The following is an 18,910-nucleotide window of genomic DNA, read 5'->3' on the forward strand; positions in this document are numbered from 1 at the left end:
GAGGCCGGCGGTCTGTTCCGCTACGACTACCGCATACAGTCCAAGCCTATCGGCAAAGTGTGGGGTGCACACGGATCCAAGGCGGTCCTTGATCTCAAGTGGAAGGGTGCAGGCGATGAACACGGCGCGTTTGGGACCGGCAAGGGATGGCTGGCGAGTGCTGGAAGTGACCGTACCGTCCAAGTGAGCAACCGAGCACATCTGCAATGCCTCCAGTGACTGACGTGGACACAGATCTGGGACATGGACCATGCCTGGGACAAGGGAGCGGCACCGACCCACATGCTCCACACGGCATACCAGATTCGAAGTGTCGACTGGCGGCCATCGCACGCCACAGAGCTGGTGGTTGTGCCCTTTGACCAGCCCATCGCGATGGCGGCTGATCCCAACCGCCCAACAGAACTCACGGTTCCCGACGATAGCGACTCGGCGCTGGAAGTGTGGGATGTCAGGAGACACCATGTCGCCAAATATGCGTTGCCTGGTATAGAAGGAAATGCCGTCGCTGCCATCTGGGACGACTCGGACTCGCTGGTAGCCTGTTATCAAAAGGGCGAACTCGTCCAGGTCGACTTGAACAGCAAGGTCGCACCCAAGACGTACCCGCTCGACACTATTCCACGCCAGGTCATTGCCTGGAGCGCAAAGGGTGAAATGGCGTACGCCATTGACCGGTTCAAGCAGGGCGAGATTCCCTTTGACGACATGTAAGTAGATGGTTAACTGAATCCTTGGCTAACCGATTCCAGCAAGCCCGAGTTCAATTCCTGGCAAGTTGGCGGCCGACCACGCAAGGGTGTAGCAGACCGGCCGTACGAGCCCCTTCAAACCGTTGGCACTGTTCCGCTGCCAGATAATGATGACGAGGAGTTCGTCTACATGGCCCAGCAGTATCGCTTCGAAGGCGATACAGCTGAGAAATTGTGTCGTTGGAACCGCGAGGTAGGTCGCTTGCGCATGCTGGAATCTGACCTGCCAGGTTGCCGAAGTATGTGGGCGTCAAGACGACGCAAGAGTGTGGGACTGTCTGCAGGGCATTGTTGAGGAGTTTGCCAGCCCGAACGAAAGCATCTTCAACGAGGGAGTCTTTAACCAGACATCCAACCCGTCTGTGCCTGTCATCAACGCAACTTCACCTCACGGATACGACGAGGCGCCTCGGAGTAACGCCCCGTCCATCTACGGCTTTTCGGGAATCCCACTTGAAGAGTCTGACGAGAGCATTGTTGTGTCCAAACTCCACCCTCTCCTCATCCACGATGACAGCTCGAGCTCAGTGGGCTCCTCGGAGAGCGACGAGCCGCAGACCCCACTGTTGAAGTCACAGTTCAAGGCGTTCATCCCACCTCCTGTTATCCACCCCTCCGCCGTCCGCCCCACCATGACACGCAACGACTCGTCCAACTACAATCCCTCCCCTTATGGAGCGCTGTTGGGTAGGACGGTGGCGAAGAAGCTCGCGTTTGACGCACCTTCACGAGACGACTCCCCAGCTCTGGACGATATGGACTATCCAGACCCCTACGGCATTGCGGCCGCGCTCGAGTCTGCTTCAGGGGCCAACGGCTACCGCGGAGGCATCACCTCGCGCTCAACACCACACAGCACACGGCCGGGCACGCCGAGAATGGACCGAGTGGCACTTGCAGGGCGCGCGTCTGCCCTCCAGTCGCCGGCTGGGAGCGGCCGGGGTTCAATTGTCGCAGCGACCAAGGACAGGTTCCAGCCTGCCGCGCTTGCTCGTCACGTACAAGAGTCGTTCCCACCAGACCAGTGGGACACGTACCGTGCCTCACGGTGCGGCATGCTGCTCGACTGGTGGCGGTCATATGTCGATGATGGCGAAGTGCAGCTTGCCACAGCGGTGCTTATCGTCGGTGGCAAGGTGGTGAATTTCCCGCGAAAACAGTCGGAACGTGTCCTGGAGGCATACATTGGTGAGCTGTTCGGTCCAAACGCTAGCTGACTATCCAGACTTGTTGGAACGATACCAACTCTCCATACCCGTCGCGTATGTGCGCAAGTACGCCAACGTTCTCTCGGCCCAGACTCTTGCTACGCAGGATGGCATCACGCACATCTTGCACTGTGCCAGGTGTGGCAAGTCGACGGGCTCGTTGGATGACACTGCGGACAGGAAGACATTTTGGTGGTGTACAAAGTGTCGACGAGCCGCAAAGCTTTGTGCTGTTTGGTAAGCTGAAGTTTTGCGTGAAGCATAGCTGACATGACAGCCGGCAGCCGGTGAAGGGACTCTGGCAGGGTTGTAACAAGTGCCGACACGGCGGACATGCTCCTTGTCTTGAGCTCTATTACAGTGCGCTTTTTACTATGGCCTGCAGCGCTAACGTGACAGACAAAACATATCACACGGCAGATCAACCGCTTCCACCAGCTCCACTGTCGGCATCACGTCCGGCATCACCTGCCCCTCCTGGTATCACTCGACGCCATTCGGCTGGTCTGCACGGTACATCCCTCGAGTCGGCCATCACCGAGCGGACCGAACGCCACACAGATCACGGCGGAGAGTCTTCGGCGTTCAGTCAGGCGGTGATCACGACCAACGTCTGCCCTACAGGATGTGGCTGCCAATGCCGCGCGGTCAAGAGTGTGGTGGTAACGGACTGGAGCCAATGGGGCGAGTCAGGAGAACAATAGCAGTGTACAATTGATTAGCAGTAGAGACAGAAGCATATGCCGCCACCCACCCACAGACCTTGCGCACAAAGATGCGCTTCTCTCACCTATTGGCCCGCTGCATGCCTATCGGAAAAAAATAGGCACCGCCCCTTCGTAGGCGTGGGAGGTCACGTGGTCTCCAGTTTGCCACCCACAACTGTCGATTCGCCACCTACCTCGGCGGCTCGATGTGCGTGGGCGGTCGGGTCCACAGGCAGCGCCTGGGACGTTTTACTGCCCCGTTGCTTACATCTTTCTTCTGCCATCCATCAACAACGCATCCCACTTTCACTCCCCATCCCCCACCCCCATTGCGGATTCTCCTTCTCCTCTCACGTGTTCAGCACAGCAGAAGGATTACGCCGAGAAGCTCATCGCGCGACCTTCGCTCCGAAGCCTTCGCCGCGTCTCCCCCCCAAGAACCCTTCTTCTCTGAGGCAAGTGTCAAGACCAGAACCCAACCAAAACAATGGACATTCCCTTCTCTTCCTCCATCGCTTACCCCATGACAGTCTGGCCGCCGTTCTCCGCTCTCGCGGGCTGGCAGACCATTTGCCCCCGGCTCTTGTCTCCCGACGCCGTCGTCCAGCCCCTACTCCTCCCTCCTCGCCGGCTCGCCGCGCCTTCGCCGACCCCGACCATGTCGAGCGACGATGATCCCGCCCCCCAGGCCGCCACCGGTGTTGCCACTGCGCAACCCAAGTCGGCGGCCGACACTGCAGGTGCTCCAGGAGCGCCTGCCCCTGCTCCTCCCAATGCCATCGGGTCGATGGGTGCTCCGGCCCCCGTGAACGGCCCAGGAGCCGCCGAACGCCAACGTACGGTTAGCGACCCCGAACCCCCCTCCAAGCTCTCGGACAGCGACAGTGGCCCCACTCGCGCCAACAGCTTTTGGCAGTCATCCTCCTCCCTCTCCCTTGACTCACAGACGAGCACGGGCGAGAGCGCAAACGGTGCCTCCCGTCATCACGGCCGCCCAAGCCGCTGGTCCAAGGCCAGGTCTACGTCGACAGAATCATCCTTGTCCCTCTCAGGCATCACAAACCTCGGGTCTGTGTACAACCAAGACGGATTCCCCAACTACCCCGTGTCCTCGGATGACGACCGCGACATTACACAGCTTGCAATGGACGATGCGGCAATCGCCAAACAGTTGGCTCTCACGGACGAGGCGGTGCGTTCCATCAACGGCACGGCCTCCGTCGTCTCGGCCCAAGGCCTCGGCATGCCCATCCCACCCCCTTCGGGCAACACGTACGAGCTCCCACGCAGTATGGCCGCGTTTGTCCGCCGTCCCGGTGAGGTCGGTGCTCGCGGTGACATTGCTACGGGTCGCTCGTTTGTGAGCTCGGGATCCAGCACGTCCTCTGAAGAATCCGAGCATCTCGCTTCGGTACAGTGGGTCAACTCGGTCTCTACCCCATCAGGATCGTACCCCTCGACCTTTTACCCCAACTTTTACAACAATAACAACAACAACAACCAGCAGCCCAACCGCTCGGCAAGTTCCCCCAAAATGCCCCCGCCCGCATCCACCAGTCGCAAGATGGCTTCGCCCGGAGGCCGACGCAACGGCGTCCCCCTCCCCTCTGGAAGTGCGCAGGGAACCCCAACGCAGGCCTTTGTCGCTCCTGGGAGTGCGCCTGTGTCCGCCGGTACGGCCACGGGAGGTACACCAATTGCGGGTGTGTCCGCTGAGGGATCACCGGACAATGACGACGATGACCAGACTGTCGGTGGCCTCCGTGAGGGTAGTCCATCGTCCTCGTCTGCTTCCGGCCTCGACCTTCTTTCTCACGCCGCCGCCCACCACGAGCGCACGCGTTACAGCTCGCAGACCAAGCGCAAGGCCGGCGCCGAGGCCGTCGCACAGTGGCGCGAGAGCGGTATCCCCTCTGGCCCCATGCGCCGAGGAGAGGTCGTCCCCAACCCTGGTGGTTACGATTCGCCCGGCTATGAGAGTACGCCCAGCGCCGATGGCCAGCCGCGCGAAGATCAGGGATCAGAACCCCCAAAGAAGCGAAGGAAGAGCGAGATGCAGCTCGAGGCTCCCGACGCACGTCTCCGCCCCGCCACGCATGAAGGAGACGAGGCCGTCGAGGGCGATTCCGAGTACGAGTCCGCGAGCGCAAGTGAGAGCGAGTACCACGGTGCCGGTGGTGTCCGAGGAGTGCGCAAACCCAAGGCCAAGAACCGCAAGCCCCGCGTGCGCTCAACCCTCGCCGTCCCGCCCGCCCCGCCAGCAACCAACAAGCCAAACTCGTCGGGCTCCAAGAAGGGTCCCAAGTCAGCAGCTGCCGCACCCAAGGCTCGCCGCATGAGCGAGACCTCCGCCAAGGGCGGCGACATTGCCGGCGGCGTCCAGTGCGACTATGTCAACCCGCTGCCCCCATACCAGCGCTGTCCCGACGTCTTCACTCGCAAGTATGACATTCCACGACATATGGCACGCCACGCTCGCCGTGAGGGTGACCTCGTCGCCGAGGGCAAGCTGCCAGAGGAGAAGGCGCTGCTGTGGAAGACCATCAGGGACAAGCCGAGGATCCGTTGCAAGACTTGTGGCGAATACTTTACCAGGCAGGACGCGCTCAAGCGCCACCAAGCAAAGCAGCACCACCACTAGCCGTCAAGTCTAGATTTGGACACGTTTTTAACGATAAGAGAGAGAGAGAGAGAGAGCGAGAGACAGCGCAGCGCGAGACAGAGAGAGTCAGAGAGAGGAGCTCCGAGTGGAGGCTGAAATGTTTGCGTCTTGGTTCAGAGATGTGTTCGGTACCGCATGCATCGTGGTTGTTTGTTCGCCTGGTGCACACTGAGCTTGACGAGGGAAGGCCCGTTGCACACCTCACCGATGCCTTCCCTCCGCCGTTACTTGTCTTCCCCACCTTCCCTTTTCCTCACCTCCCCTCTTCTCTTTCTCCCCCTATCCCTCAATCCCAACATCCACCCATCATGTCGCTCGGGGAGCTAGCATTCCTTTCACTCGCAGCGCCCTCCCCGCCTCCTACCTCGTTGCGCGAGCAGCAACTCTACGCCGCCACGCTTGAGGCGTACGGTAACGTCCGCGATGTCCTCCTCCCGTATGCGAGCCAGGGAGTTCGCGAGGCCGCCTCGTCTGTTCTGGCTTCCAAAGAACTCTTGCAGCACTGGGAAGATGCTCTTGGAGGGGTACGCAAGCTGTCTGTCCTCTCACGGTGTATGCTTCAGCTGACCCCCAGTCCGAGGCCGCCACCCACCATGGCCCGCAGTCATTCAGCCTGTCACCAGTGTCGGGAGGTGCACCCCTCTCACCCCTCTCACCTCTTGGCACATACACGCGCGGTACATCTATCCCTCCCGTGTCTCCTCTCAGTAACCTTGGCCCTCAACCTGAACTCGCCCCGCCGCTCCTCGCGGGAGCCCGCGACTCGATGGCCGTCATCCACGTCCTTGATCGTAGGCGCGATGGTGCCTACGCCCGCATTCTGCACTACCTCCTCCACCTTGCTGCACCTCGCCATGCCGCTTGTGACATGTGAGCTGGCGCTCTGCCCTCGTTAGCTGACAACAGGGGCGCATGCGTCACTGCTGACCGCGTCAAGATGGTCCTCGGCCTCGACCGCCTGGTGTCAACCCGCCCCGACGTCGTGTTTGGTCTTGACCCATTGCGAATCGCCGTCAGCCCCGGTCCGTCCTCCAAGCTGCTGTTCGACCCTGGCAAGCAAGTGCAGCTGTATGCAGCGAGTATAAAGGACCTAGTGGTCAACCTCGGTGACGGTGAGCTTGACACCTCTCCCCCCCAAGCTGACGCCCAGCACCCTCTGCCCCGTGGTTTCCGTGGGTATTTTGCTCCACCCAGCCTCTCTGTGGCGATTTCGGCAAGGCCCACCTCGACAACCTGACTGCCATGCGTCTCGGACTCGGTCTCGTGGTCCGCCTTGCCCGTCTCGCGCACGAAACGGATCCCGTGCACTCCCTCCCCATCCCACTGCTCTGCAAGCGCGTGTACGGTGTGGAGGCCGTTGGCAGTGTGTGGCGCCTGTTCTTGATGGTCAGCGAGGGTGACGACTACGTGGGTATCGCAGTTACTTTGCGCAGGCTGACACCCATCAGACCGCCACTGAAATATGGTGCGGCTCAGCGTGTGTCCCGTCAAGCATGGCACAGTTCCTCGGTATCACGACCAGCATTGCCGCTGAAGCCGACGTCCGCCACGACTATATCAGCAACTGGCTCTTCTCGCTGCGTTCCACCTCGTCCCTCGTCGAGAATGGCGTCTTCGCCATCAGCCGCCAGCAAGAGCCCGCTCCAAGCCCCATCCACGCACCCATCCCTGTCCATGTTCCCAGTCCTTACGGCACTTGGCTGGCCAGCACCCCCCGTCGCATGAACGTCGGCGTTATCCCCAGCCACCTAACGCTCGTGTCCCCGCGCGAGTTTGACGCGGCGGCTCATCTCGCGGCCAACTCCACTGGCACTTTCGGCCAGCCACAGTCCATTCCTGTCAGCGAGTCCATCACTCTCTCCGACTCGGGGCTCGAGACGGAGTACAACCCCAACAGCTACGAATATTCTCGCCAGTACACCGTGTAGACACCGCCCTTCAGTTCACGTACTTTGTAGAATCCACCATAGCGTGACATGTCACAGACGCCTTTCATGATAGAAAACTGCCTCACGTGTCTGCATCGCTCGCTGCCTACATAGCACATAACCTAGCACCTCTTTTTACTCTCTCACACTCTCTTCTGCGTCGCTCATTTACTCGCCCGCAATCTCGGGCGGGCCGCCCCTAGCTGCGGCGGCGCCAAACTCGTGCCAGCTGGGGTTAAACTGGACGTCGAGGGGTCGGTTGCCGTACATGTAAGCCATGAACCTGTCGCCGGCCGACTGGGCCTCTTGCGTTTCTGTAAACTGCACAATTCCTTCTCCCTTGCTTCGGTCGCCTTCGTAGATGATCTCGGCGAGGACGACGTTGCCGACCGTCTCGAAAAGCTCGACGAGGTCCTCGTTTGTCGTCGACCATGGCAACTGGGGTTTTTGTCAGATATGGACTACTGAGGGCACGAGACATCTGCACTCACGTTACGCACCCAGATCTGGGCGCTGGGCTCGGCCGGCTCGGGTCTGAGGCCGGATCCCTTGGGGGTAGCCGGGACGGGGACGGTGTCTTGGGCGACAGCGTAGCCATATCCGTTGCCGGCGGCAGCAGCGCCGTTGTGGTAGCCTCCGCCACCGTTCACACCCATCATGCCGCCCATGCCGCCGCTCATACCCATCCCCATGCCTCCTCCCATCCCCATGCCGCCGCCCATACCCATTCCAGCGCCGAATCCACCGCCGCCAAACCCGCCGCGCATACCTCCGCGCATGCCGAACCCGCCGCCGCGCGCAAAGGCAGGAGCACCGCGGAACCCGCCTCGGCCACGGAAGGGCATGTTGGCGAACCGGTCCTCGCGCACTTCGAGAATGTTGCCAAACCAGTCGTAGCCGTTAAACATTTCTGCCACGAGTCAGTAAAATCTCAGGTCAGGGGTGGGGGTTCTGGGCTCACGAATGGCGCCACGCGCGCTCTCGGGGTCGGCAAAGACTACAGTGCCGTTGCCTTTGGGCCTCCCATCGGCGGTGGATCCGACGTCGGCGCGGATGACCTCGCCGGCCTGGCGCATCAGGTCCTTGAGGTCCTGCCACGACGCCTGGAAGGGGACGTTGCCGACAAAGACGTGGCGGTTGCCGGCCGGACCAGGGTTGCCGAGGAACGTCCGAGCCTCGCCGGTGGCAATGCCCATCTTGCCGGGGATAGAGGCGGCGCCGAAGCGCGCCGTCTCCTCGCGGTCCTCGCGGATAAAGACAGATCGGCCCATGAACGGTCGGTCGGCGAGTTCAGCCTTGGCTCGCCTTGCTTGGTCGTTGGTCGCAAACTCGACGATACTGGGAGGTCAGTTGGACGCGCACCTTCGTCAACCCACCCGCAGCCCTTGGACATGCCAGCTGGTGTAACCAGCACTTCTGAGAAAACGACGTCGCCGCCAGCTAGATTGTCAACATTGTTCTCGTTGCTCTGTGGTTAGGGGGGTGTGAGGGGTTCGGTTCGACGGTTTGGCTCGGCTCGGGTTCGCGGCGACATAGGACTCCTCCATCATCAACGTGTCCAGCTAATCTAGCCAGCACCGAGGTCCCCGTGCTCCTATGGAGCCATCCGTCTCCATGCCGTCCGGCTCGCAGGCCACGCGCCCTAGCCCTTGGCTTGACCAGTCCCCATTCCCTTTGCGCCCTTGCCGTTGCCCGCGCCGTCCTCCCGGCGTTCCCAGTCCCACCCGTCGCCCTGCTCCCATCCCAGCTCATCCACGCACCTCCACTCATAAACCGCGAGAGGTCACGGTATGTACAGTCGTAAGACAGGTTGCCGACGTAGAGGCGGTTGCCGCGCTTGCTGACCCTCGCGTGGGCCTCGGCCTCCTCCGGTGTTGCGTTCATGGGTCCTCCACCGGTGCCGTTGCCTCCACCGCCGCCGCGGCCGCGCGAGGAGAAGCTCGACCGCCTGTCGGGCCGGCGATCATGGTCACGGTCGCGGTCGCGGTCTCGGTCGTGGTCCCGGTCGCGGTCGCGGTCGCGGTCGCGGTCTCGGCGGTCGTCGGGGCGGTACAGGTCGTCCTCGTCACGACGCGATCTCTCACGCTCGGGCGATCGAGAGCGGTCGCGAGAACGCGAACGGTGCTTGCGTGGGGAACGTGAACGGTCGCGGTCGTCTCGGTGCTGTAGTATGAACATCCATGGAGGTGCGTATGGTGTGAGGGGAGAGTTGCGGTTGAGCAATGGGCAGGCGCGGCGCGTCAGCTTGACGTGTTCAATCCACCTTTCTCAGCAACCAAGTAGCACTCACATGACGTTCATGTCTGCCCCGGCCATGTCCACGGTCATCATCGCGGTCGTCGTCGCGCCTACGGCTGTGGCCGTGGCCATTGTCGCGATGCTCGCGGTGCTCGCGGTCCGCGCCGGCATCACTCCGGCTCAGGCTCCGGCGTCCACGGTCCGACGCCTCGTCGCGACGGTCTGGGAAGCATCAGCATCGTGCGGGTGGTCTGCCGTCACTGGTCACTGCCCCAGGAAAACACGTACCGTCGCGGTAGTCTCTGTCGTCGTCCATTAGAGCTGCGATTGCTCGGGGATGGGCGGTGAGAAGATGGATGGTTGTTGTCATGAAGTAACCACGACGCGGCCAAGCGGCCAGAGCGGGCAGCTTGCGTCAACAACCGAGTGGCGATGACGGAAGCATAGTCGGTTAGCCCCCGCACGGTACAGGCGAGTGTGGCGACACGGCGCGTTGCCCAGAGTCCCCCAGGCCGCTGCCACGCCGACGTTGCCGGAGGGGCATTGATCCACTGATGGGAGCGCAATCAGATCAAGGAGAACCTCTTACAGAATCACAGACCAGAGTGGTTGAGGAAGAGGCCCCACTGACGCAGAAGAGTCCCCGCGGATAGGTACGCTAACAGTCGCGGGGCCAAACGGTTAACTGGTTGCCCCCCCTTCCCCTGGACCGCGGTCTTGAGGCAATACATGCGTGCAGGCATACACCAGTACACAAGAGAACCCAGCATATGGATCCAGTGTTAAACCGATCATGTTATCAGCATATGGGAAGCACGGGGGTTTCTCGTACCACTACCTTCTCTTTGACGCATGGCTCCTTCCCTCCCTCCTCCCTCTCTGATGGATTGATGGACAGAGCAAGCGCTGGCTACAATTGAATGCTCAAATATGTACAGTTGTGCATATCCCCGCAAGCACCACAGTGTGGAGGATCATGGATAGATGGACTGCAGCGCCTGCCGGGATCTGTGCGTCTCCCCTAAACCGCGGCTCACTTCAAAAATGGGACCCAAACGGCTGACTGGACTCGCCACACGCACACACACATGACGAAATTGGGTGATCATGGGTGAGTGCGCCCGATCTGCCTTCCCTCCTCGCCTTCTCTCATCCACCACATCCTCTCTTCCTGTTATCCACCTTTTCTCACTCCATCTCATCACCTCCTCGGCACTCCACATCCATCCAGTGCTTTCTGAGCATCCCGGGGCCACCGACAACATACCCGGAGACCGACCGCGCCACTCGCCGCGTCCTCTCGATCCTCCTCTCCACCAGCTCCCACAGCCCTCGCCCTCCCTTCCCTACGTCACACACCACCTTCCCATACAAGGATGGACCACGATAAGCAGGCCGTAGATGCGGCGATGAGGTGGTTTGAGGACAACCTCGAGGCTCTTGACGCGTTACCTCCCGACGCCAGCGCCGCCCCTCCTACCAAGAGCGTAACCAACAAGACCAAGAAGGCCGCTGCTGCCGAGCCGAAGAAGAAGACAGCTGCACCTCCAAAGAAGAAGGCGACAAAGGGCGCTGCACCACCAAAGAAGACAGCTCCCAAGGCCAAGACGACTGCTCCCAAGACCAAGACAACTGCACCCAAGGCATCCACCTCTGCCAGCCCGCCTTCAGCGCGGTCCTCGAGGACAAAGCAGGCTGCCGCGAAGCCCTCACCGAAGCCCAAGGACGACCCCAACCTAGCCCCCAGGATGCCTCCAGCTGTATCGGTGTCGGCGCCTACAAGGGTCACCCAGAGCCGAGCCTCAAAGGAAGCTGCGACCCGCAAGTTTGTGGAACTGCTGTCCCTGTCCAGCTCCAGCTCGCTGTCGTCGTCCGGAAGCAGCAGCGACGATTTGTTTGTCCGGGAAGAGATGCTCGACACCAGTTCTGAGAGCAGCATCATCGTCTTCGAGGCAGAGGCCCCCACTGTCATTGTCACCAGTCCCACTCCAAACAAAGGTGTTCCCGATGTCGCCAACGACAACGACTCTGCAACTCCTGTCCCTGACGCAGTTGAGCCTAACACCCACCCAGTCATTGACGGTCTCGACCAATTGGTCCAGTCATACTGGCTTGGGGAGTTGGTAGAGTTCGGCACCAGCTGGGGCCCTTTTGCGGCCGAGTTAGTTACATCTCCTCGGACGAGACCCAGCTAACAGCTTCAGAGCTCAGCACATGCAAAGCGACAATGCGTTCAGTTCCATGCCCCTGAGTGGCGGAGACACCCAGACCGGCTCCTCGTCCCAGTCTGGCACAGCCAACAGCACCTCCGTTGAAGCTCTCACTCCGCGCCGTTTCCCGACCGGTGGCAGAACCCCCAGCGCGGCCTTCCCCTCGCCCGCCACCCCCCACAACGGCCAGGCCAGTACCTCTGCGTCTGACTCGGTGTCAGGCCCAATCTCGACGCACACTCCCCAGCCTCAAGCCGGCGCCTTTGGGCTGTTCAACTGAGTTTCTCATTCTCGTTTTATAATATTGCCTTCGCTTTCGTTCTCTCCTCTTCGTTGTTCTCCGAGCGACAACACCGGTCCCTCTCATGCCGTCTCCCAAGTCCCAAGTTCTCAAGCCCGCCCTCCGCAAACAGTTGTGTCATACTGCGCCTCCAGTTCTCCAAACACAGGATTGTATCGTTGTAGCACGCAATGCCCATGTTGGGCAGTCAAAGATGCCAGTACCAGTTGCCTGTCCATAAGACTGGTCCTTGCCTCGAGGTCGCGCTTGCCGACCCCAGGTCGTACCGTGCCATACACAACACAAATACATCGCACCATATGCTTGCGTCCTTCTACCTATGGCACATAACAACTGCTCCGGACTGTCCTCGCTGCTTGACTTCTTGACTCTGTCGGCCGGGTCGCATCCTGCGTCCCACAGTCTTCCTTTCCCTTTCGTGTCTATACGTGTTTGAACAGGTTACCAGAACTGGGTAAAGTCTGGGTGGACGCCGTCGCGCTGCCTCAAGAGGACCACGTTCGAGGACGTGGTGGAGAACTGCCTCGTTAGTAAAGAGTATAACCTGGGAGACGAGACACCGCCTGGCACACTCACGCCGTTGCCCACAAACACGCCGGCGCGGCGCGCCACCTCCATGTCCACTGCCACGCCGACCTCACGGTCCGGCCACGCATCGTACACGTCAGTGCGGCCGATAAACACGTTATCCCATGCGTCGCTGACGAGCCACCGGCGCACCTCGTCGATCCACTCGTCGGGCGCGTCGGTCAAGATGTAGATGGTGCGGAGGAGCGGGTGGTTTTTGCGCATGCGGCGCGCGCGCGCAATGATCGCGGTCACGTCCGGAAGGCACTTGGCATTGTACAGGCCCAACCGGGTGGCCTCGACCATGTCCTCGGCCGGAGGGACGTTTTCGTTACCTGGGAGCAGTGGGAGTTTGTTGAAACCGGCAAACGGGCTGAGATGTCAGCTTCGGCATGGCACTTTTCCCAGCTCACGCTCGACGCATCCCCTTCTCGTGGCAGGTGGCGACCCACTCGTCCCCGCGACGAAGGTGGAGGGCGAGGACGTGCCGCCACTGCGAGGTGCGTGGTGCCGAGGTGCTGTGTGCGCGAAAGTAGTTGTCGAGGTTGTACAGCGGCGACTCGGGGGCGATGGCCTTCATGACGCTGTTGACAATGGCCAGCACCGAGGGCGAAAAGGTAAAGTGCTGGAGGACGGGCGACTTGATGAGCTTGTCGACAATGTCGATGGGCGCCTGAGAGTCAAAGTATCTGCACCAGTTAGTAAACTGGAACAGTTTGTAGTCTTCAACTCACGCATCGTCAAACACCTCGCCCTTTACACGGACACAGCCCTTGTCGCTCGTCAACAGCGCCACCTGGAGCTGCGTGATACGGGACTGGCCGTCGAGGGACAGCTCGAGGTCGCCGTCGGGATACTCGGCGCTGCGGACGGTGATCACATGCTGCTTGGATCTGGGGCAGACAGACGCGTAAAAGTCGGCACTGACGGCGCGAGGGGTGTTGTAGAACCGCTCAAAGCCGTTGATCACGTTGCCGACATAGGCCGAGAGCGGGATCCGCGCAGAGCGCCACGGCCAGCGTGTAAGCTCAAACGGCAGCCACTGTGACGGTGTCAGTACGTGTCCGAGAGGCGAGATGCCGTTGGTGCTCACGGTCTCGTCCTTGACGACTGGCTCGAATGCAAGGGAGCGGTTGCTCAAGACGGCAATGTGGTGTTGCAGGCTGTGTTGTTGTCTCAGTGGCGGCTCGCAGTGGAATGGAGACGACTTACAGGACCCGCTGCAGGTGGTGGTTGAAACCTGGGGTCAGCATGCATTCGCCACGAGCTCCTCACCAGTCCCCTGAGGCACGTCAAACCTGTCAAAACGTCAGTGGCAAAGAAAAGGCAAGGAAGGAAGACGCTCAGAGACGTACTTGATATACCGGCCATTCTTGCCCTCTGGAAACGGCAAAGTCCGGTCATGCTGGGGCAAGTCTCGCTCGATCCTGTATTCGGCCGAGTAGCTGGGAGGGAACGGTGGTGCGGGGTGCACGAATGTGACCAAGGCCACGAGACCGACCAAGAGGAGGAGACGCAGTTGTGTACGACGGGCCGAGGGAGCGAGCGGCGTGAGGCGATGACGAACAGTGTTCCAGCCGGCGCTGAGGACGCTCGTGTCGATCGTCACCGGGCCGCCGACGGGATTCGGCAGAATGAGGCGCATGGATGCAGCAAGAACGAAGGAGGAGGAAAGGTGATGAGAGTGTGGGTGATGCCATGTACAGCAAACACTGGATGCTGGTCGTTATAGACGCCTGGTCGTATGAGAGAGGCTGGCCCGGTTGCGTCCTGGCTGGTAGTGGACGTTAGATGCTGCAGATGCGCGCTAGCCCGTTCCGTCGCGTCTCGACGGGTAGTGGAATGCCGGAATGGCGGTACGGGGAACGCAGAGATGGGGGTTTAGATGACGGGAAAAGATGCAAGTTGAGCACAACGAGAGAGAGAGAGTGTGTGTAGGATGTATAGATGCATGTGCGTGTGCACCGTGCGTGTGTGCATGGGAAGGGGCACTTTGCAGGCTGATCTCATTTGCGCTCTCTTTTTCTCATCACAGACGACGCACGCGTCGACGCCACCCGCCCATGTTCTGTTTTAGCTTTCCCCCCAGATCCCTCAGAGTTAAATGGGCAAGCATCCCAGCCCTGTTCTGCACCGTGCATTCCTTCGTCAAAAGCCACAGTACGGCAGCCCCTCTTGGGCCCCCCAGAGCCGCGCAAGCAAGCGCGCTAAACAGCAAGTCGGAAGACGCGAGAGAACGTATAGGCGGCGACGACAAGTTTACATGTACAGTGCTGTGTGTTCGTACGTCGTACATGGGCTGGGCAGGGATGGCTGGGCTGTGCCCCCCCACGCCGCCGCCACTTTGCTTGGAAGGCACCCACAGTCCGCCGCCGCTGGGGCCATGGCCATTCAGACATCTTGGCTCGGCCACAGGCCACAGGGAACACCAGGGTGGACTAAAATGGATGCATGCTTGTTAATTTGATACTGGGATGGTTAAAATGTGATGGGCGGTGTGGGAGGGGCGGGCGAGTTTGGGGAGATTCAAAAGGTGTGCGCGCCAGAGCTTGCATGAAGTGCCGTGCCGTCTGCAAGAGGCGGGCAATACTGTACAACAATCCAGTAGTGGGCCCATTGTGTGTCTCCCGAGACCAGTCATGTTCATTTACTCTTCAAACTCGTCCTCCTCTCCTTCGTCTGACGACTCGTCCGTCTCGCGCGCCTGCACGCGCTCCACCTCGTTCTCCCAGTGGATGTTGAACGCGATCAGGAGTTCGGCAGCCGACGTGCACGCCAGCGCGAGGGCCGCACCGGCCCACAGGCCGGCGAGACCCCAGTGGGGGGGACCGAGGCCGAGGTATGCGCCAATAGGCAGACCCACGACGTAGTATCCGATAAAGTGGATGACAGAGCCGACGTTCTGGCGACCAAATGCGCGCAGGCATGCTGCGCCGACGTTTTGAAGACCGTCAAACAGCTGGTATGACGCGACGAAGATGGCAGCCTGGGCAGCCTCCTTGGCGACCTCGCGGTCGTCTGTAAAGATGAGGGCGATCTTCTCACGCCAGATGAGGACTACAAGACCAGTGGATCCGGCGACAAGGATCTCGAGAACAAAGCCAGCACGCACGGCGCGACGAGCTCGCTTGATGGCCCGCAGACCAAAGCCAAGGAGGTTGCCGACGCGGTTGGCGATACCGATGGAAATGGCATATGGCCTGTTCCGTCAGCGAGAGCTCCAGGTGCCCATGTGGAACTCACACCATGGCCACAAGGTTGTCAAGAGTCGAAATAACCGCCTGGGCAGCGACAGCATTGTGTCCGAGGCGACCCGCCAGCAAAGCAATGACTTCAAATGCCCAGAGCTCGGAACCAAACATCTGCGGGTGTTAGGTTTGGACTAAACAAGTGCTCGTCCTAGACACTTACCAGAGCACCGGGAACGGCAAGCCAGAGGACGGCGTCCCAGTCTGCCCAAGCGCGCTGGGTGAACCCATCCCAGCACTGGGCGGCACGCGTGCGCATCGCATACAGCACCAGGAGGATGCCGGTGACCCAGAGCGTAGTGGCCGTGGCGATGGCGGCGCCAGGGGCGCCTAGGGAAGTGTAGTGAACGAGGTAGATGGCAAGACCAGTGTGGAAGGGGAGAAGAGCAAGGAGGATGAGAGGCGGGGGGCTCATGATGCCTTGTACTTGCAGGTACGCCTTCATAGACTCGACGAGACCCAGAGCCGGGAGCACGAGCGTTGCGGCACGGAGATAGCTGTTCGTCAGTGCCATGTCGCCCGGTGACGCGATCCCTGTTCAACTCACTACTTCATACCATGCACCAGCTCCTTGGGCTGCTTGAGAGCCAGAAGAATGGGTGAAATGTTCCACCAGAAGACCATGATGAAAGCGGCCGAAATGAGGGACAGAAGTAGTGTCCGCTGCAGAATGTGGCCAATGTGATACCTGGCCTCTGGCTGGGCATATAATGGGGCCGAAAGTGTGGTGAAAGCCGCAGCGAGAGCAAGGGGAAGGGGATAGCCTGTGATGTCAGCGGTTGTTTTGTTTGTGTGGGACGACCACTGGGAGCCGCCACATGCGTCCTTGTCCATTTGCTGGCCTCCAGGTGCGCACTATCCGCCGTTGTGTTCTCTCTCCAGTGGAAACTTGTTCCCAACTACTCACCAGTGACCATGATGAGAAGAGACGAATTTCCGGCCACCGCAAGCTCTGCGCTTCCAAGCCTGCCCACAATAAGAATGTTGATGGTATTGAGCGCATTTTCGAGCATCAATCCAGCCGAGAGGGGTATACTGGAGTGGACCAGCACGCGGAGCTCGTTCCAAGTTGTCGCGGGACGATCTAAACCGATGAGTCCGTGGTGGTGTTTACGAGGAGGAGGTGGGGCCGTGGGCGGACCAAGAAGAGGCGAACTTTCTGTTGGAGCCGGGCGGGCAGGCAGGCCCAGCAGGCCACCTGGAGCACTGGGGCCCGACACTCGCCGGTCCATGGTGGACGATGGCATATTCTTGGACATTTAAAAGGGGGGGAGGGAGGCCGTTGAAGCCAGAGCCGTGGAAGAAGAAAACGAGTGACGAGAGAGAAAGATGTAAAGTCGAAGGGGATGGGCAAGGAGCAACAATGAAATACGGGCCGTCGATGGTGACATCAATCCTTGAGCCGCTCCCCCGGGTCCGTCGGGTCCCTGGTGGGTGCGGGGTACGGGAGCAAAGGGGCTAAATAGCCTGATCAGATCACCCCTTCAGCCAGCACCCGCCGCGAATGGTGTCCCATGTTAATCGCACCTATCCTCTCTGTGGTATCTCCCCCATCGTCTTGCACCTGGCGAAAACTCGGTGGTCTGCTTCTGCAACAGGTTCAGAACAAGGGAGTGCGACAACACGCTTACCATGTGGGGTGGTGTGAGACATATATGTGGACAACATATGTCGGCGCACCCTGTTCTCTATTTTTCGCCTTGTTGTTGTTGACGTTGATAACTGACAACAACAACACACCAAGCCTTCCCAGGTGCATTATCCACACCCGTCCTCGCATCTCCTTTCTAGGAAGTCGACTTGTTGGCTGACGCTGCCGATGACCGGCGTGCTGACCATTTCTCCTTCTTTACCAGCGTACCTCGATAAAGAGCCGCTTGCTTCAGCCCTCCGATTCTGGCCTGAAGCTGGCTGCCCATGCCGCCCACTGCTTAACTGGGAACCCGCCGTCTGCCATCCCGATCACTGGCGTACAGCTATTCTCAGCTGACATTGTTGCATTGTTCATCTTGGGGGGCCGCCGCGGCTGGTCGACCTCAGTACCCGGCCGTCCTGTTACCGAGTCAAACTGTCGTTCGGCGCGGCAGTCACCGGGAATGCCGTGAGGTCACAGGCACGTCACCTCGCCATCATCCTCCAGACACCGTCAACCCAACTGATTTGGAACTCGTGGGGACCGTGAGAGGCGCTGAGAGGCGTTGAGAGGGGTACTTAAGCAGTGCATGTGAGCACCTCGGGCCCCTCTCCCAGACCTCCCACTTGAACTGTTCACCATGATCTCCTTGTGAGCTGTGGCAGTGGAACCTTGGTTAGCTGACTGGTCGTCAGTGCTTCGCTCTTTGCCAGCCCGGGATACAACGCATCGTACCCGCTCCTCGCCGCCGTCTGGCTTCAGGCCATGGGCGCCGGCTCGCGCGGCATGATGGCCTCGCTGGGCGTTCTTGACAATGTCTGCCCGCGCGACACGGTCGCCAACATGGAAAAGTCGGGCAAGTACAAGCCCGACGACATCGCAAAGCTCAAGCGCCTCGAGGCGGCCCAGACCAACTGTATCGAGTCGCTCGGTATCTTTGCTGCGTCCGTGGTGCGTTGCAAGGACGATGGATGAGGGGTGTGGGTGGTGCTGACGGCCATCCAGGTCGCTGGTAACGTTGCCGGCCTGCCCGCGGCTTACATGAACAAGATGGTACTGGGGTACCTTGGACTGCGCTTCCTCTACGGTACGCACTCACGCTCGCATCGAGCCACTCTGACTCGCAGTGTACTTGTACGCGACCACTACCTACACGCCCAAGAGCCTCCTGCGTTCTGGCACCTGGGTTGCCTGCCAGCGTGAGTGACTGGGGCTAAGAATAGTAGCTAACCGCAGTCTGCTGGATCACCACGCTTTTCAAGGCTGGCAGCATTCTCAACGGAAACCTTTGAGCGCCATAGCAAGGTAACAATGCAACTGAAGCGTTAAAGATGGCCGAGGAGTGAGGAGATGGAGCCAGCTGTTGACAAATGGACTGTGTACGGATGATCTGCTTTCATTACTTGTCTCCGTTATAAGTGCTATCACCGTCTCCCTTGGGACAGCGAACCTGTGC

At 60.2% G+C, this 18,910-nt stretch overlaps 8 protein-coding genes across 8 annotated transcripts; 5 read left to right on the forward strand and 3 right to left on the reverse strand.

The window, feature by feature from the left end:
• Nucleotides 1-39: 39 nt before the first annotated feature.
• On the forward strand, nucleotides 40-2,664 carry EHS24_002430 (uncharacterized protein; the record flags this gene model as incomplete). The annotated part of the gene is made up of 7 exons (XM_028618170.1): nucleotides 40-183; nucleotides 235-710; nucleotides 753-945; nucleotides 983-1,940; nucleotides 1,978-2,197; nucleotides 2,238-2,320; nucleotides 2,381-2,664. Coding segments are annotated over 7 exons (2,358 nt in total), but the record flags the coding sequence as incomplete, so codon positions are not given.
• Nucleotides 2,665-3,154: 490 nt separating this feature from the next.
• Nucleotides 3,155-5,308, forward strand: EHS24_002431 (uncharacterized protein; the record flags this gene model as incomplete). The annotated part of the gene is made up of 1 exon (XM_028618171.1): nucleotides 3,155-5,308. One exon carries the CDS (start codon nucleotides 3,155-3,157, stop codon nucleotides 5,306-5,308), a length of 2,154 nt encoding a protein of 717 aa, XP_028473127.1.
• A 329-nt stretch (nucleotides 5,309-5,637) lies between these two features.
• EHS24_002432 (uncharacterized protein) lies at nucleotides 5,638-7,257 on the forward strand (the record flags this gene model as incomplete). The annotated part of the gene is made up of 5 exons (XM_028618172.1): nucleotides 5,638-5,853; nucleotides 5,904-6,199; nucleotides 6,236-6,441; nucleotides 6,480-6,736; nucleotides 6,778-7,257. 5 exons carry the CDS (start codon nucleotides 5,638-5,640, stop codon nucleotides 7,255-7,257), a joined length of 1,455 nt encoding a protein of 484 aa, XP_028473128.1.
• A 168-nt stretch (nucleotides 7,258-7,425) lies between these two features.
• EHS24_002433 (uncharacterized protein) lies at nucleotides 7,426-9,811 on the reverse strand (the record flags this gene model as incomplete). Its single annotated transcript, XM_028618173.1, has 7 exons — nucleotides 7,426-7,695; nucleotides 7,749-8,167; nucleotides 8,219-8,595; nucleotides 8,634-8,697; nucleotides 9,018-9,420; nucleotides 9,548-9,717; nucleotides 9,784-9,811. 7 exons carry the CDS (start codon nucleotides 9,809-9,811, stop codon nucleotides 7,426-7,428), a joined length of 1,731 nt encoding a protein of 576 aa, XP_028473129.1.
• A 1,060-nt stretch (nucleotides 9,812-10,871) lies between these two features.
• EHS24_002434 (uncharacterized protein) lies at nucleotides 10,872-11,985 on the forward strand (the record flags this gene model as incomplete). The annotated part of the gene is made up of 2 exons (XM_028618174.1): nucleotides 10,872-11,656; nucleotides 11,718-11,985. 2 exons carry the CDS (start codon nucleotides 10,872-10,874, stop codon nucleotides 11,983-11,985), a joined length of 1,053 nt encoding a protein of 350 aa, XP_028473130.1.
• A 462-nt stretch (nucleotides 11,986-12,447) lies between these two features.
• Nucleotides 12,448-14,218, reverse strand: EHS24_002435 (uncharacterized protein; the record flags this gene model as incomplete). The annotated part of the gene is made up of 8 exons (XM_028618175.1): nucleotides 12,448-12,525; nucleotides 12,583-12,946; nucleotides 12,987-13,262; nucleotides 13,308-13,615; nucleotides 13,667-13,736; nucleotides 13,786-13,813; nucleotides 13,849-13,871; nucleotides 13,929-14,218. 8 exons carry the CDS (start codon nucleotides 14,216-14,218, stop codon nucleotides 12,448-12,450), a joined length of 1,437 nt encoding a protein of 478 aa, XP_028473131.1.
• Nucleotides 14,219-15,220: 1,002 nt separating this feature from the next.
• EHS24_002436 (uncharacterized protein) lies at nucleotides 15,221-17,068 on the reverse strand (the record flags this gene model as incomplete). The annotated part of the gene is made up of 5 exons (XM_028618176.1): nucleotides 15,221-15,773; nucleotides 15,817-15,935; nucleotides 15,985-16,318; nucleotides 16,369-16,585; nucleotides 16,729-17,068. The coding sequence occupies 5 exons, from the start codon at nucleotides 17,066-17,068 to the stop codon at nucleotides 15,221-15,223; spliced, it is 1,563 nt and encodes a 520-aa protein (XP_028473132.1).
• Nucleotides 17,069-18,094: 1,026 nt separating this feature from the next.
• EHS24_002437 (uncharacterized protein) lies at nucleotides 18,095-18,763 on the forward strand (the record flags this gene model as incomplete). The annotated part of the gene is made up of 5 exons (XM_028618177.1): nucleotides 18,095-18,105; nucleotides 18,150-18,405; nucleotides 18,460-18,541; nucleotides 18,582-18,653; nucleotides 18,717-18,763. 5 exons carry the CDS (start codon nucleotides 18,095-18,097, stop codon nucleotides 18,761-18,763), a joined length of 468 nt encoding a protein of 155 aa, XP_028473133.1.
• Nucleotides 18,764-18,910: the final 147 nt, after the last annotated feature.

Source organism: Apiotrichum porosum, assembly GCF_003942205.1.
Source record: "Apiotrichum porosum strain DSM 27194 chromosome Unknown scaffold_13, whole genome shotgun sequence".
In the NCBI taxonomy this organism is placed as follows: domain Eukaryota; kingdom Fungi; phylum Basidiomycota; class Tremellomycetes; order Trichosporonales; family Trichosporonaceae; genus Apiotrichum; species Apiotrichum porosum.